Raw genomic sequence first — 17,803 nt, 5'->3', positions numbered from 1 at the left:
AAAGTAAAATTATTTTAATTTTTATTTAATTTTTTTACCTACGTGACTCTACCGAAAAAACCTAAGAATTAGAAACATGCGTTTAGATTGTTTGGCTGCTATACATTTCCACGTGATAAGCCACTTCGTTGAGCTGTCATTTGTGGCCAGTTCGCTTCTAAAAAAATAAGCTAACAACTCAGTGGGTCATACCTTGTAAGATAAACATATTTTTTCCATGTGATTTGCTTACGTTTCTTATACTATGCACTCCCATTGCGTTTTTGAAACCGTTTGTTGATGTAACGTTCTGAGCCGCCCCTATGGGACATCTGCGAAAAAGAGCTTCATAGCTCATCGGATTCCTCCTCAAATACAAATAAATATTCTGATCGATTTGGAATTTGGTCTCAAATGATGACTCGGCAGGGGGCAGCGAGCGGCTCGCAATCGCAAGGTTTCCAGTTCAAATCCTGCTTGGGCATTGACTCAGCCCATCATTCCTCTGGAGTTGCTAAAATAAGTACCACTTTTGAAGGGAAGTTGTTCCCGTGGACAGACTTGCCCCTGCCACATTACAATGGAATTCCCACCGCCCGGCTCAGCGCTGCAGACAAGAAATAGACGAACGCTGCGTCAATGCTTATTTGAAGCAGGAAATCACTGGGGCTTGACTTTGAACGAGATGAAAGTCAACGTGACATTAGCCTGCATTAAACGCGCAGCCTGCTAAGAGCTAGGGCACTTTGATATTTTACCCCTCTCTGAGAGAGCAATGCTACCACCCTACCAATGTGGCTTGCGCCCCCTCTTATAATCGATGTTTATGCTTTCAGATATAGGAGCCCACTTATTCTTGAGGATTAGCCGTCTAGGCCGAGTTTGGCCAGAGCAGAGATTTTTTCTCCCCATAATGATCTCAAGTGGAATTTTGGCCAGGACATCCAGTATGGACGACATCGTACTCGTTCGACAAATGCAGCACTGCAGCATACCCAGTATCCGCAGAGTCGACAGTTTTGGTTCAATAATAAATAAAATACATCTCATCTCTCGGGGCTTCATTTTCTCACTCGAAATTTGACGCCAACGTCACGCGCGCGCGCGCCCCACGTGAACTGCCATCGCAGACGTGTGCGTGTCCTTACCCGAAGACACTTTATCTTAAGGATACGGAAGCGATATTCAAGTGCCCTCCTTAAGGACGTCTGGTACAAACCCTAAGCGCTATTCACACGTTTTTGCACACCGCCACCAAAATACACAAGACCTCCCCCTCCCCGTATAGCCTTAACAGACTGTTGGGGCAAGTGCTGTTAGCGAGTAGCACCTATGAAGGCCGGAACAACACACGACAACAGTGGTGTGGACATCACCATGCCCGGCCACCTTTATCTCCCCCAGTGGCGTTGCTTGCACATCGCACTCATTTGAGGCCGAGTCAACCTAGGAGAGCTCCGGGACCGGTTCAGATATTCGTCACGGATGTTGGCCATGAGCGGGAATTGAACTGGGGTGGCGGGGCTTGCAGTACTGCGCGCTAAACGCTACACTACCGCTCCCCGCATCATCATCACCATCACTCCCACCACCACCATGTACACTGTTTCAGCTCGCGGTCACCACCAGTGACGAATATTTCAACCGGTCCTGGCCCTCCCCTAGGTCGACTCAGCCTCAAATGAGTACCTGGTGCGGTGTGTAAACATCGCCACGAGAGAGAAAAAGGCGGCCGGGCGTGGTGCTGGCCACTCACCACCTCGTGTTCCGTGTCGGCCTTCACAGGTGCTGCTCGCCAACAGCACTTGCCTCAGCAGTCTGTCAAAGGCTACCCGGGGGAACTTTGTCTCTTATTTATATGTAAGCGTTCCAGTGACCTCTGTGGCCAACGCGGGTGCGATTGCATCATCACGATTAATTCAATCGCTCGGTGGGGGGAGCGGTGAATTGTTTCAATCGTGTGATGTAAACAATATGACTTCACGCCTCTAGCAAACCTTTCGAATCTAGTCAAGGACACGCGTGGTTTGTTTTACAGCGGTTTTCAAAAGTGTGTTTGTATCAATGTCAAATTATAGATCATTAACCCTTTCGCGTTCCGATGACGTACACGTACGTCATAATAAAACAACTTGACGTCTTCCGACCTGAAGATGCACTGAGGCGCCCACAAGGCCACGTGGGAGGTCGTGTGGTGCCACAGTTTTGGCGCCAGCCATCGTAGCGTGCGGTGGTTGTGTTGCTACGGTTCTCAGCGGTGAGTAACAATGTCCCTAAAAACAACAGCGCTACTACGCCTCTCTAAATAAAATCAACGCTGAACCGCTCGCACGTCCCGAGGTTCACCCACCCTGCAACTTGCAGACGTCTCAGAACGGGAAAGGGGTAATCACGTCATTTTTAACTGCCCTCCAAGGCAATTTAATCACTTCGGTGACGACCGTTGTTAAGAGATCGACCCCCTGCCACAAGAACGTGGAATTTCCACCACAAGCTCAGGAATGCCGGTGGGAGACGTGCGCCGTCGAACAACTCTTGACGTACGCATGTTGCTGAACTTCTTTCGCACCGTACGTAGCCACGCGTGGTTAATCAACGTGCGGCTGGTCATGAAACAGTTCCTAATTGGCGTCGCCTGCGGCGAACGCACTCATCTCTGACGCGAGGCAATTTGTCACCAACACTGGCACACGTGGTGCTACCGCAGCCAAACGAAAACACAGCACTTGACCGACCCACTTCAAGACAATGTGCAGCGGCCTCGTTAGGATGATTATGTCTTGGGGTACAGTTGTGTATAATCGAGGGGGGGGGGGGGTAAGTTGGCTATATTTAGTCTCGTCTCAGCCATTACTCCACCCACCTCCATTCTTACCGGTGAATGCGCCGTGATTGCTCGTTCAGAGGCTCTTGCTAAATCGCAATTGCGATGGCGAAAAAAACTCAACTCGTGGTGGAAAAGATTACAGGTCGGACAACACGCTGTCGGCGCTTTGCACGTGACCATTGGAGAAGCGGCATGAACAACGGACACATTTAGTTCGGGAATAAGAGAGTGAATGAGAGAGAGAGTGAGCGAGAGAGTGAGCGAGAGAGTGAGCGAGAGGTGGGGGTTTACATAAAGCAAAGTTATTATTTATAAAAAATAAAATTACGAAATGATGAACGAAGCAAAGTGCCGACTACACCGAGCATCTTCTTATTTCCACTGATCGTAAAAAAAAGAGAGTGAATGGCACTAGACTTGTCTAGCAAGATAAAACTGTTGAACTATTTTTTATTTTGCCAGGAGAGGCCCACTGAGCTATGAAGCTCCTTTTCAGAAGTGAACTGGCTATCACAAATGATACCTCAACGAAGTGGGCTTATCATCAAGTGGCAATACATAGAAGCCAAACACTCGAAAGGTATGTTGTTGATTCTAAATGTGGAGGGAAAAACTGGAGGACCCGTCGAAAAATCCACGCGACCACGGGGGGAGTGAGAGACACGCAGAAACTCCCAAATGTACAGCAGGCATCAGGGTCGAGATCTAACCCACGACCTCCTGTATACCAGGCGAGGTAGTTAACATCTCCAAGCCACCGTGATGATGATGAGAGACACACAAACTCCAAATATACAGCAGCAGCAGGCGTCAGCGTCGGGATCGAACCCATGACCTCCTGTATACCAGGCGAGGTAGTTAACATCTCCTAGCCACCGTGATGATGATGATGAGGGAGAGACACGCAAACTCCAAATATACAGCAGCAGGCCTCAGAGTTGGGATCGAACCCACGACCTCCTGTATACCAGGCGAGGTAGTTAACATCATCTAGCCACCGTGACGATGATGATGATGAGAGAGACACGCAAACTCCAAATATACAGCAGCAGGCCTCAGAGTTGGGATCGAACCCACGACCTCCTGTATACCAGGCGAGGTAGTTAACATCTCCAAGCCACCATGGGTCGCTCCACATCAGAAATTCAGATGGTGGGGACTTCTTCTTCACACATTCCCAGCATGGGCAATTGTGCTTCTCCCCCCCTTGCCTGAATCAAATAAACCCTCAATTAAATGAACCCCTTCCAAAGCAGCCGGCTCGCGCTGTGTGGTTAGAGCAGAGAGTAGACAACCACGATAAGAAGAGCCACTTTTTTCGTATTCGGTAAAAAAAACCTTAACATTTCAAAAGCTGCAATGCAACGTGAATACCAAATGGTGGTCCTCAATAAATAAATTTCACGAAGCGCTCCTTAAAAGAGCCACCGCACGCGGCCCCGTGGCCCGCAGGTTGCCGACCTCTGGGTTAGAGCAACCGCCCTCGCCATCGCAAGGTCACAAAGTTCACGTCCCCCCGGGCGGATATCAGCTCAGCCCGTCGTCCCATCAAAAGTGGGTCAAATAAGTAATGAATGCAGGGCTGCACCCTCAGGTCATTCAGACTGGTCACTTTTCAAATGTTACATTCTCAACATGTAATGTAACAAAGATAAAGATCCCCCATATAGCCTTAACAGACTGTAGGGGCAAGTGCTGTTAGCGAGCACCTATGAAGGCCGCAACGGTACACGAGGGGTGGGTGGCCAGCACCACGCCCGACCGCCTTTGTCTCCCCAGTGGCAATGTTTACACACAGCACCAGGTACTCATTTGAGGCTGAGTCGACCTAGGGGAGGCCTGGGACCGGTTCAGATAATCGTCACTGGTGTTGGCCGTGAGCGGGAATCTAACCCGTGTCGCCGGGTTCATAGCGCAGCGCGCTATCCCCTACACTAATGTAACACACACACACACCCCTTTCTGATTTGAAACAAAGAATGAATGGGTGGATAGTACCTTTCTTGGCTGAACTCTGTCTTGGTAGTCGTATTGAAAGATGCCTTTCCAGCTCAGACCAAGCCACCATGGGATTCCCTGCTTGTCCTACACAGCAGATTCATGCACAAAGATAAATACAAAGATCGCCCCGTATAGCTTTAAACGACTATTGGGGCAAGTGCTGTTAGCGAGCACCTATTAAAGCCAGCACGTTAGACAAGGTGCATGGGTGGCCAACACCACACCCATTGTCTCCCCAGTGGTAATGTTTACACACCACACCAGGTAAGGCCCACCAAACTATATCGCTCTTCTTCAGAAGCGACCTGGCCACAAATGGTAGCTTAACGTGGACATTTATAGCATCCAAATACTCTAAACGTGTGATGTCGATTTCAAATTTGGAGGGAAAAACCAGAGGACCCGGAGAAAAATCCATGCGACCAATGGGAGAGACATGCAAACTTCGAATATACAGGTGTCAGGTTCGGGATTGAAACCACGACCTTCTGCATACCAGGCGAGGGAGATAATATTTCGCCACTGCGGATGTGTGCCGATGAGATTAAACACATGACATTTTAACGACTGAAATAACAAAGTGACTCACTTTTACATTGTAGTAGTGAATTCCGTAGGTTGGAAGAGCTTCGATAATGCTCATATAACTGCAGCCAACACATACAAATCAGAGAATATCATTAGCAAAGATTAAAAAAAAATCTTCCATTTTTTGTTTAAGTATAACATGCTGTGCTTGCAAGATCTGAAATTACAGCCGGACAGACAAAGACACGGACAAAGATCCCCCGTGTAGCCTTAACAGACTGTTGGGGCAAGTGCTGTGAGCAAAGTACCTCACGAACAGCCCTACACACACACGCGCACGCACGCGCACGGCAGTAGAGACAATGCGGCACAACGGGCCATTCCAATCTGTTGACAGGCTGGTGTTGCGCGAGGTTGTCCAAGAAACACTGGGCACGTTTGGCACATTCCGTTCGGCTCGCTCGATGGGGGTTTGTTTCGCGCGCACGGTCTCCAACAGGGACCGCAGGAGGACCGGGCGGCCACTCTGCTGATCGCCACCATCACCGGTGGTGGCGGAGGCGGCGCTCCCCACATTCACTCATCGCGCACGGTCTCGGCGAAGAATCGTTGTGCCAAACGCGTGAACTCTTGCGAATAGCGTTCGCATCGGCCCGCTCTTTGCTGCCATGCACTGGCGTGTCTCCAGTGAATTGTTCGATCCACGAATCACGAGGGGGGGGGGTGCGACCACGGGTACGCGGCGCTCTTCCTTCGAGAGTCACGGTCCACTCCGAACGTCGACCACCAAACGAAGTGGGAAATTTTGCGCATCGAGACAGGGCGACGTGAACCATAAATAGACACCAGAGCCATCTACCCCTCGAACTAAGCTCTCGACTGCGAGGAGACCGGTCGCAGATGCAACGGTGACATTTATGACGAAGTCGAACCAGCGTAAGCCCAAGAAGGCATCGCTTGTGCAAGGACTGGCAGCTGGTCCAAATCAGTTTGAAGCAAGGCTGTAGCCATGGAGTCAACATTGGGGGGGACCAAATCTTCTAGGGTGTCTGGGGGTCCCAACCCAGAAAAATATCTACATTTTAAAACTAATTCCCTGCCTAAAATATTTAAAAATTCACTAACACATGGGATGGACTTTTAATATATTTTTTACAATAATGTCTAATAGTGTATTGTATTACATTGCTCTGTTTTTACTTTTTTACCTTTTCTTGTTTCATTGTATGTAATGGCAGAGATTAGGGATTAATAAAATAATAACCATAACCACAATCATATCAACATAAATCTATGCATTGACTTATATGAAGACGAGTCCAAATATTGTGGCCAAGGTTTAGCAAATTTTTTATTTTATTTACATAGCATTGCAATTTTTTTTAATAGCAATATATTGGGGGGGACATTTTTTGCATATTTGAATATTGGGGGAGATGCCCCCCCCCCCAATATATATTATAATTACGGCCTTGGTTTAACGATACCGCTCCTGATGTTATCTTCCTTGCCTGGTATACAGGAGGTCGGGGGTTCGATCCCCACCCTGACGCCTGTATATTTGGAGTTTGCATGTTCTACCCGTGGTTGCGTGGATTTTTTCTCGGGGTCCTCCAGTTTTTCACGGCTGGCTTTGATCGGGAGCGGTATCAATAGATGGGACTCACTGCTCGCTTTGATCGGGAGCAGTATCGATAGCTAGAACTGCAGCAAATTTCTTTGGCATCAGAATCTTCATTTCAGAATCAAAATCTGTATTCACACTGGAGGAATCTGATGAGCAAAAAGCTCTTCTTCACGGATGTCCAGCAGACACGTATTACCAAAGCAAGCATGCGAAAACGTGTTTCAATGTGAATTTCAATGTGATTTTCAGTGTGAGTTTCAATGTGAATTTAAATGTGTTTCAATGTGAATTTCAGTGTGAGTTTCAATGTGAATTTACATGAGTTTCAATGTGAATTAAAATGTGTTTCGATGTGAATTTCAACGTGAATTTCAGTGTGAATTTCAATGTGAATTTTAATGTGTTTCAATTTGAATTTCAATGTGATTTTCAGTGTGAGTTTCAATGTGAATTTACATGAGTTTCAATGTGAATTTTAATGTGTTTCAATGTGAATTTCAATGTGATTTTCAGTGTGAGTTTCAATGTGAATTTACATGAGTTTCAATGTGAATTTCAGTGTGAGTTTCAATGTGAATTTCAATGTGTTTCAACGTGAATTTCAATGTGAATTTCAATGTGTTTCAACGTGAATTTCAATGTGAATTTAAATGTGTTTCAACGTGAATTTCAATGTGAATTTCAGTGTGAGTTTCAATGTGAATTTAAATGTTTCAGTGTGAATTTCAGTGTGAGCTTCAATGTGAATTTCAATGTGAATTTCAGTGTGAATTTCAGTGTGAATTTCAGTGTGAATTTCAATGTGAATTTCAGTGTGAGTTTCAATGTGAATTTAAATGTGTTTCAATGTGAATTTCCATGTGAATTTCAGTGTGAGTTTCAATGTGAATTTAAATGTTTCAGTGTGAATTTCAGTGTGAGCTTCAATGTGAATTTCAATGTGAATTTCAGTGTGAATTTCAGTGTGAATTTCAATGTGAATTTCAGTGTGAATTTCAGTGTGAATTTCAATGTGAATTTCAGTGTGAGTTTCAATGTGAATTTAAATGTGTTTCAATGTGAATTTCAATGTGAATTTCAGTGTGAGTTTCAATGTGAATTTAAATGTTCCAGTGTGAATTTCAGTGTGAGCTTCAATGTGAATTTCAATGTGAATTTCAGTGTGAATTTCAGTGTGAATTTCAATGTGAATTTCAGTGTGAATTTCAGTGTGAATTTCAATGTGAATTTCAGTGTGAGTTTCAATGTGAATTTAAAGGAATTTCAATGTGAATTTCGCAAGCTGCGAAGACTGTACGGCCGCCGAAAGCGTGCTCGCTTGCGCCAATTCATTTTCATCAGTCCCCCCAAAATGGATGGCGAATGACTTTTTGCGCCTTTGCAGAAGAAGTCTTTGAGCCGCGCTCTGCACTGCTCTGTGTAATCTGGCCCGCAAGCAATAAACCTCAGTGACCTTTTGTCTCAGATTGTCATCATCATGTCCCCTTCGTGATGAGGTCATCAATGTTACTCCCCTAATTAGATTTTCTGTTCTTTATCTAATTATTTTCCTCCTTAATTGGCATCCTGTGTATTTTTAGTTTTTGAAGTTATTTACATTGACAAAACCTCGTGGAAATAATCCTGGCATACTAACTTTATGCGCGAAGAATTTCGATTACCTGAACAGAGATCATTTTTGAGGAATAGAGCTCGAACATTTAACAGGCCTAACACCCAAAGATGGTCTCTTATGACAAAACAAATAATATTGTTACTTTGGTTCTTTCGGTAAAGTCACATAGGTAGAAATAAAAAATAAAATAAATGTATGAGTAATGTCTTCTTCTCGTTAAACCGGCCACCACCCGCCATAGGCAAGTCGTAAGGTGTCAATTCGTTGCTAATTCAGCACACCGGTGCGCCAGGGAGTAAACCCACAACATTTGGTCACGCGTTCAACGACACATTTATATTTACACAATCTAACCCGAAACACCTTTATTATGGATAATATTGGTAGCGGAAGCCGACGTGTTAAATCAATCTTATACTTGTTTAAATATTCATATACAGGCTGGTCCAGATGTCTTATAACACCCCCCCCCTCAAATTAATATGCACGGGGGGGGGGGGTAAAAAAATAGGGGTCAATCAATTTAACACGTAGGCTTTTGCGACCAATATTTTCCATAAGAAGTTTTTGGGTTCGATCGCGTAACTATAAATGTTCCGTTAAACCCGCCACCACCCAACGCAAGTGACGACATCACATTTGATCCTCATGGCGGTACCCAGGGGTACCAAATAATACAAAATATCCGAGGAAATAAAATATTTTATTTCTGGGACACTATTATCACTAAGGGGTGTACTTAACTCCGCGACTGGGGTACCAATCAATCCGCAATCAGTGCTACTCCGATGTCGAAACGCCAAACATCAGCATAAAAAAATCCGTTATCGAAAAATTCAACTTTGATTAGTGCATCGTGTACAGCTCGTTGAGGTGAGTCGATTGACTAGATGAGTCGATTGACTAAAAAATTAACCCGTAAAAACAAAGTTTTTCACTATAAATCCTTTAAATGCGTGGCGGCTAGAGTCCTCTCGTCCTCTGGCTTGAGATGGCTGCCACCTATGGGTCAGATGATTGCGTGCCACCATTAAGCAATTGGTAATTAAATGTAATTTATTTTTTCCTAAAAAGTGTAAAATTTTGGAAACAAATTTTCACGAAAATAAATTGTCATGCACAACGAGTCTGTGTGGAAAATGTCAGCTCGATTGGATCACGGGAAGTGGGATAAAAAACGACCGAAAGATTTGCACGGTCGTAAGCAAGCAAGCGAACTTAATATAAAGGATTTAAAAATGACTGCATCATGGACATTGTGCGAGAGCCGGGGTACTATGGTACCCCGGGGTACCGCCATGAGGTTCATTTAACCCTCTTTTTAAGAGCGAAACAGGAGGATTTCTCCACAACTCTGGCTGTCGCCTGATGATGCTCGTTGTAATTACTGGCGAAACGTCGTACTCGTATTGTAAATGTTGTGGGTTTACTCTCCAACACACTGTTGTGCTGTACCGGTAAAGAATTGGCACGTTCTGTTTACGTGACAAACCTTATTCTTGGTTCTTTCGGTAAAGTCACGTAGAAGGGAAATAATAAAATAACAAAAATAAAACATAATACTATTCTCACGACGTTTCAGCCACAACGCAAGCAGCCGTCCTCAGGTTAAAAACGTTGCCAAGCTTAGCAGTGTTCATTAGGACGCTGTCTTTCCGGCAGCTCTGTTCTTCACCTGAGGATGGCTGCTTGCGTTGTGGCCGAAACGTCGTGAGAATTTTATTATGTTTTATTTTTATTATTTCCCTTCTACGTGACTTTACCGAAAGAACCAAGAATATGAATCCCTGCAGTCACGAAAGCTTCAAATCGTGACAAACCTTACTTATTGGCTTTGTCGGGTGGCGGCGGGTTTAAGGACACATTTATGCGACCTAACCCAAAACCTCTATTACAGGGGTCAATCAATTGGATGGTGACAAGACGTCTGGACCACCATGTGCAATTCAAACGCTCTTTGCAGTGGTCAGTAACACAGACAGAATGCTTGAGTGAAGTTTCTTCTATCCCTCGACGCTTGCGACGAGGACCAACAAACACGTCAACGTCGCACGCCCTGCCGCCACTCACAATCTCTAAGATGTGAAACCCTGAGCCAAGTGTCAGGTGCCGGCGGATAAGCCCAACGTTTTTGTGCAGCAGTCTGTGTTTGCTTGCAATACAGAAGGGCAACATCACACACACACACACATGCTCTCGCCGAATGAGTTGGTAAGCCAAACCAGGTGTGGCCGATAACAGCTTAATTTAAGATTCCATGTGCACACACTGCCCTTAATCTGAAGGCAGCCGTGGGCACAAGCACTCGGGAATCATATATCTTCACGTTCCTGGGTTTCCTAGCACAGTGCACGAGCCACTTGCGGTGACTGCAACGAACACTGTCCAGTTCATCCGGTCCTTTCCAGAAAAAAACCGTGGGTTCTTGTTTTGTGCGAGTACATTTTTGCTTCTTCAGAAACGCGGCACTATGCTTATTCTGAAAGTCGACAAGAATGCGGAAATCGTCGCCCTGGAATTAAAAGCAACCCAAATGTTACCTGTTATCGTGGGAATTTCCACGACCCCAAAAAAGCCGCCACCTGAGTGTGCATCACGTGACACCGTGCAAGTGCTTCTGGGTTTACCCCAATCTCGGAGTCACTGCGCATTTGCTGTGTGCAAAAGAGCATTTTGGTCTTTCGTAAAGTGGTTCTGAGTGAGCGATCACAAGGACACAAGAGGAACGTTGAGTATCAACGCACTGATCAAAGAATGCCCCGCGCGCTTCTCTCTGTGGCATTACAATACCAACGTGTGCGACACTAAACAAAACAACAAAGCGACATCGCAAGAATCACACCGCATGTTGCACACGTCGCGCGACGAAATGTCTCGGACGTTGTTTGGGGATCCAGATGATTGCAGCTTGCGAAGCCACACAAAGCTGACATGTAACTAAAAATAACTAAAATGTAACATGTAAAAAGGAAATCACTTGAGCTATGCACTTTTAAATCTAAATGTAAATCTCATTTCCTTAGAGCAACAGCTTTTTGCGTTTAGTTTGTTGTCCTCCTGCCGCACCTCCGATTGTCATGGTTGGCTACGTACGGTGCGAAAGACGTTCAACACACATACAGTGCATACAGATGCCAACAGTGTTCATGCTACAGAGAGACTTTCCCCCTCTCTGAGAATGTGCAGTTTCCACCACTGGATCAGAGTCACCAGCAAAATGTGTGTGGCTTGCCATTGGTTGTGGACACGTTCACTCTATCACCACCGTTCATCTCCTGCGAGTGCAATGGCAGCGATAATAATTGCACTCGCAGTTAAAATCCAATCAAACTGCGGGGAAGGCCAACGGATAAAAAGTAGGTCAGGTTGACGCGCGTAAAACTCACTTGACGATGGCTTGTCCATGGGTGAGGCCCACAAGGCGCTGGTAATTCTCAATCACCCGCTCCTCGCTGGTAGAGACACGAGGGTGGAGGGGACGGGGGGCCATGGAGCACACGCGACGTGTCAGTTTGCCACCGCGGGCAGCTCAAACATCGGTCACGTAGCGCGGCGCGCTAACCGCTAAACCACCGCTCCCCATATGCATTCGAACGCAGTCAACGGTAGACGCGATCTAACCCAAACACCTTTCATCGCGAATAACATTGGTGGCCAAAATGCCCACGCGTTAAACCGGCAGACTCACGCTTCGTGAGCGAGCGCTCCCCGACCGCTCACCAGTAGCAGAGGGAGGGATGCTCCTTCAGAGCCTGCGTTGGAATCGCCGGCAGCTTCTTCAGATCCCTCTGGGCCGCCTCGACGCTGTGGGAAGACGCAGAAGAAAACGCGAGCTGCTAAATGAGAGGCGCAGCAGGGGAGTGTGGCCACGCGGCTCCGGGGGGGCGTCAGAGCGTTCGTTGTTGTCGTGCGAGAGGCGGTGGCACCGCAGGTTCGAAATCGAGGCAGTCGCCCCATGGGGGTGCCGATGTGGCAGAGGTCGCAAACGGGTTTTGATTCCTTACCCATACCCGTACCCGGCCGCACCAGGGTCGCAAACGGGTACCCGTACCCTACCCGATATCCGGCTACCCGTACCCGGCCGGGTATCGGGTAGAGTACGGGTACCCGATTGCGACCTCTGGGATGAAGCCATGTTGCAGGCGCGGGTGGGTTGATTCTAGGAACTTGAATTGTGAGAAGAGACAAGACGTTGGGAAATGAGTGACAAACGTTACTCGCCAGTGACTCACGGCCTACCCGTACCCGTACCCGGCCGTACCAGGGTCGCAACCGGGTACCCGTACCCGGCCGGATACGGGTAGCCGGGTATCGGGGAAGGGTACGGGTATCGGGTACCCAATTGCGACCTCTGCGATGTGGCGAGGTGTTAACTCCCTCGCCCGGTATGCCGGAGGTTCATGGGTACGATTCCCACAGTAAGCTGGAGCTTCCATCACCGACTCAGGGCTGTTACTCATACTTGGTGATAACATCCGCCAAACGTACTTGAGAACACGTGTGCAGATTTAAAACAATAGCCGATTGAACACACACCAACGTGGATATAGCGGTGGACCAGCGCAGCTATTGACAACAACGTATACACATTTAAGCATACATGACAACCAGCTAGTAAAACCCGACAGGCAAGATGTTTCAACACTTTCGTCAATAACATTGTGGCCTTCAAAGGGAAAAAAATATATGTAATAGACGACGTTTCAGGCAATGGCCCTTCTTCATAGAATACGTTTTTTTTTACAATCAGTGACGTTTCCTATGAAGAAGGGCAATTGCCTGAACCATCGCTATTGTATATTTACTGTTTTACTTTTAAGGCCACAGTGCTATTGAACAAATGTGTCGAAGTTTGTGTTTTTTTGCGTTTGTGCACCACTGCCAACTACTGAGCAATATGACCAAATCATTCGTCTAATAATCATGATCAGTGTGATAATGAGAGCCCCAACTTGTCCCCATGATGGCTGGTCATCGAACCAAGGCGGTCGCTGCATGGCGCGCTTCTAAACGCGCTTCTGAGGCCGTCTGGAACGCTCTTCCTTTCCATGTTAGGAAGCCACTGGAGCTATGCACTTTTAAATCATCAAGATTGAAAACTCGTTTTTTCACAACTGCTTTTTGTGTTAAGCTTGTTGTCCTTCCATCCACACCTACGATTAGCGCGGTTGGCTACGTACAGTGCGAAAGAAGTTCAACATACACACACGAGTACTAATAATCTCAGCTGGACTTACATGCATTACACATGCACGCACATTAATAAGAGTATATATGTGTGTGTACACATATATGAATACACGTGCACGGGAAAAATGCTTTGGGTCTTTATTTCGCATCCCCCCTTCCCCAAGGTAAATAAACAGACATATAAGTTTTTATAAACTGAACATACGCCTCCAATGGGAAGTGTGCATCCGTCGTAAGATGGTGCGATGTCAAATATTATTTAAAACTCTACAGGCACTTGAATTGCTTTTGGCAGCCAACTCTTTGAGAAAGCCAAGAGGAAATATCGGTCAGGTTTCAAGATGGGCGCTGGGGATTTAATCACGAGTGTTGAATTATTTACGCCCCCGTTATTAAAATTCAGATTGCGTGACTAAATCCACGTTTTGTTTGTTGGCTACAATTAATTGTACGTAAAATGAAAATGACACAGTAAGTGCTCTTTAATCTTGTGTCCTCACAACAACAAACAAAAAAAACACTTTTTCACCAAAATAAAAATTTCCGTACATCTTTTTGCACTCAAGACTTTCTTGAACGACATACGAATGATAATTTTTGGAGGTTTCGATCGTCAACATTAGCTGGGTGGTGAAATTTATTATTTTAATTGACAGGTTAGGTTGCATTAAATAGCAACACGATACCCACCCCCCCTTCTTCTACTGGGATATTAGAGCTTCGGAAGACACCAGCGGGTTGCAGAGTTTATTTAAACAGTTTATTGAAACATGACTTTAAGACAGGTTGTCCTTGCACTGTAATCCGTAATGTGTTTGTGCTGGTGTCAACTCCCTTTCATATCCCGTGTGTTGTGTATCTGAATCGTCTTGTTCAATAAAAAAAAAACAACACGATAAAACGATACTTGAGTAGCATATTTACTCAAAAAAGGAACTCGCCAAACATCACAAGCAGAACGCCCCTAGCCAGAACAATCTTGAGATTCATCGAGGCCAACCCCTGCATGAATGAAGCGGTACGGCTATAACATCACCGTCGTATGTCGAATAAAGTCTATTCGAGTGATCTTACCCCGAACAATACGGCGTTTCCAAATCGATTGAGCACAATTGCTTTTCATTTAACTTTCGCTCGTATTCTTCTCGTCCATTGAGAACATATTGAGGGTGCCAAGATGCACAAAAAATTCCCGGGGCAATTTCGCACGGCTGCTCCTTTTTAAATCCTTTATATTAAGTTCGCTTGCTTGCGTGCTTGCTTGCTTACGACCGTGCAAATCTTTCGGTCGTTTTTTAACCCACTTCCCGTGATCCAATCGAGCTGACATTTTGCACACAGACTCGTTGTGCGAGACAATTACTGTTCGTGAATTTTTTCCCAAAATTTTACACTGTTTAGGGAAAACAAATTAAATATTTAATTACCAATTGCTTAATGGTGGCAGACAATCATCTGACCCATAGGTGGCAGCCATCTCAAGCCAGAGGACGAGAGGACTCTAGCCGCCACGCATATAAAGGATTTATAGTGAAAAACTTAGTTTTTACGGGTTATACTTATTCCAGCCCCAAGGACGACCTCCCAGCTACTGCAGGAGGAGACATTTTGAACCGCAATACCTCGCCGATCTTCTCAAGAAGCACGAAACATCACGCCAAATACGGTCATCCTCGCAACAGCAGCAGCAGCAACTTTGTCTAGCCGTCAAACAAAGACGGTCACAGCATCGCACGCTTTCGGATGCGCTTCTGCGGCCACCTGGAACGCTCTTCCTTCCGATATTAGGTAGCCACTGGAGTTATGCACTTTTAAATCACCTAGATGGAAAACCGATGTCTATAGGACTGCTTTTTGCATTCAGTTTATTGTTCTTCCTCCGCAGCTCCGATTAGCGCGGTTGGCTACTTACGGTGTGAACGAAATTCAACACGCGTACACGCGAATGATACTTGCAGGAGCAGCAGAAGTGATGGGATGAGGCGGCTTTATTTCAAGATTATCCAATCTCAACGGGCAAGAGAGGCTGCGTTCGTCAGGCCTCGCTGATCGCAGCTGATTGTGCCGTTAATCCATCGCTCCTACGGAGATGTATGTTTAAGCCTACATAGCCGTCTTGGTCCTCCACGTGTTTTTTGAGGAATCAATTGGGAGGCTCAAGCCAACCGAACTGAATTAGAAACTCAACTAAACATTTCTTTTTTAATTTTACTAAGTAAGGCCCACTGAGCAATACTGCTCTTTTTCAGAATCGACCCTGGCCACAACTGATAGCTCAACGAAGTGCGCTTATCATCGCGTGGACATTTACAGCAGCCCAAATGCTCTAAACGCGTGTTTCTAAATGTGGAGGAAAAAAACTAAGAACCCGCAGAAAAATCCACGCGGCCACGGGGAGAACGTGCAAACTCCTAATATACAGCAGCAGGCGTCAGTGTCGGGATCGAGCCCACGACCTCCTGTACACCAGGCGAGGTAGTTAACATCTCCTAGCCACCGTGATGATGATGATGAGAGAGACACGCAAACTCCAAATATACAGCAGCAGGCGTCAGTGTCGGGATCGAGCCCAGGACCTCCTGTATACCAGGCGAGGTAGTTAACATCTCCTAGCCACCGTGATGATGATGAGAGAGACACGCAAACTCCAAATATACAACAGCAGGCGTCAGGGTCGGGCTCGAACCCACGATCTCCTGTATACCAGGCAAGGTAGTTAACATCTCCTAGCCACCGGGGCGCCCCCAATTCGCATTGCTAATTATCAACGGAGAACATTCAAGGTGATAATTGGTTCTTTACCCTTCTATCTGGCAACAAAACTGACACCTTTTTTACAAGGAGTCATGTTTGCATAGACCGCAATACCTGCAGTCATAATACAAACAAAAGAACATAACTCTGATAATGTGCACATAACATTATCAGAGTTATGTTCTTTTGTTTGTATTATGACTGCAGGTATTGCGGTCTATGCAAACATGACTCCTTGTAAAAAAGGTGTCAGTTTTGTTGCCAGATAGAAGGGTAAAGAACCAATTATCATATTTTTACTGGCAAATGAGGTTAACATTCAAGGTGTCGAGAGGAGTGCTTAAATAAGGGGTGGTGGACATGGCCTAGCGGTGATGTCTTTAGACCGATATAATGACGCAGTGTATGCTCTATGTTATTGACAGCATTTGGCTGCTACTTCGTTGAGCTATCATTTGTGGGCAGGTCGCGTCTGAAAAATAAGCTGAAAGTTCAGTGGGTTTGACCTGGTAAGTTAATTGTTTAGATTTACACGTATTTTTTTGTGATTTCATTACCTTTCCTATACTTTCCACTGCTATCATCTTTTTTTCTATTGTTTGTTGTTGTTACGTTCTGACCCGCTCCTACTGGACATCGGTGAAAAAGAGCTTTCTAGCTCAAAATAATTCCTCCAGTATAAATCAATATTCAAAATTTTTGCGCTTATAATTTCCACAATGATAATAATTATTTTCTGTTATGTATTACACAATTAGCATCGAACTCGGACCCATATCTAACAGAGAGAACAGTCCTTGCCTGTAAACATCTTGCGGTTCACCAGCATTGAATTCACCAACTCTGCTGACGAGACACTGGATACAGGGACGACTCTACGCACGAACATTCGACTTACGAACTTTCAGAGATACGAACAAACATGTCCGTATGTCCAGTTGCCTGTCCGGACCAAGAGTCATAAGGTCAACCGCCGTGCAATAGATGGCGGTGGTGGCATCTACATCTGCAGAACGTGAAGAACCAGTGGCATCTACATCTGCAGAACGTGAAGAACCAGTGGCATCTACATCTGCAGAACATGAAGAACTAGTGGCAAACACATCTGTAGAACATGAAGAACCAGTGGCATCTACATCTGCAGAACATGAAGAACCAGTGGCATCTACATCTGCAGAACATGAAGAACTAGTGGCAAATACATCTGTAGAACATGAAGAACCAGTGGCATCTACATCTGCAGAACGTGAAGAACTAGTGGCAAATACATCTGTAGAACATG

General features: G+C 45.7%; 1 protein-coding gene across 6 annotated transcripts in view; it reads right to left on the bottom strand.

Annotated features, from left to right (window-relative positions):
- The window catches only part of LOC133355385 (FERM domain-containing protein 4A-like), a 308,322-nt gene that overhangs the window by 87,663 nt on the left and 202,856 nt on the right, over positions 1–17,803 (bottom strand). For all 6 annotated transcript variants that reach the window (XM_061572640.1, XM_061572639.1, XM_061572642.1 and 3 more), the window contains 4 exons: positions 12,298–12,381; positions 11,964–12,029; positions 5,397–5,454; positions 4,805–4,891 (listed from right to left, as the gene is read on the bottom strand). In XM_061572640.1, coding sequence (XP_061428624.1) covers positions 4,805–4,891; positions 5,397–5,454; positions 11,964–12,029; positions 12,298–12,381 — 295 coding nt within the window. The remainder of the gene's footprint in view (positions 1–4,804; positions 4,892–5,396; positions 5,455–11,963; positions 12,030–12,297; positions 12,382–17,803) is intronic.

Source organism: Lethenteron reissneri, chromosome 51 (assembly GCF_015708825.2).
Source record: "Lethenteron reissneri isolate LAM-NWPU_2019-01 chromosome 51, ASM1570882v1, whole genome shotgun sequence".
Taxonomy (NCBI): domain Eukaryota; kingdom Metazoa; phylum Chordata; class Hyperoartia; order Petromyzontiformes; family Petromyzontidae; genus Lethenteron; species Lethenteron reissneri.
The sequence above is the reverse complement of the archived record's forward strand: the minus strand, read 5'-3'. Positions and strand labels throughout refer to the sequence as shown.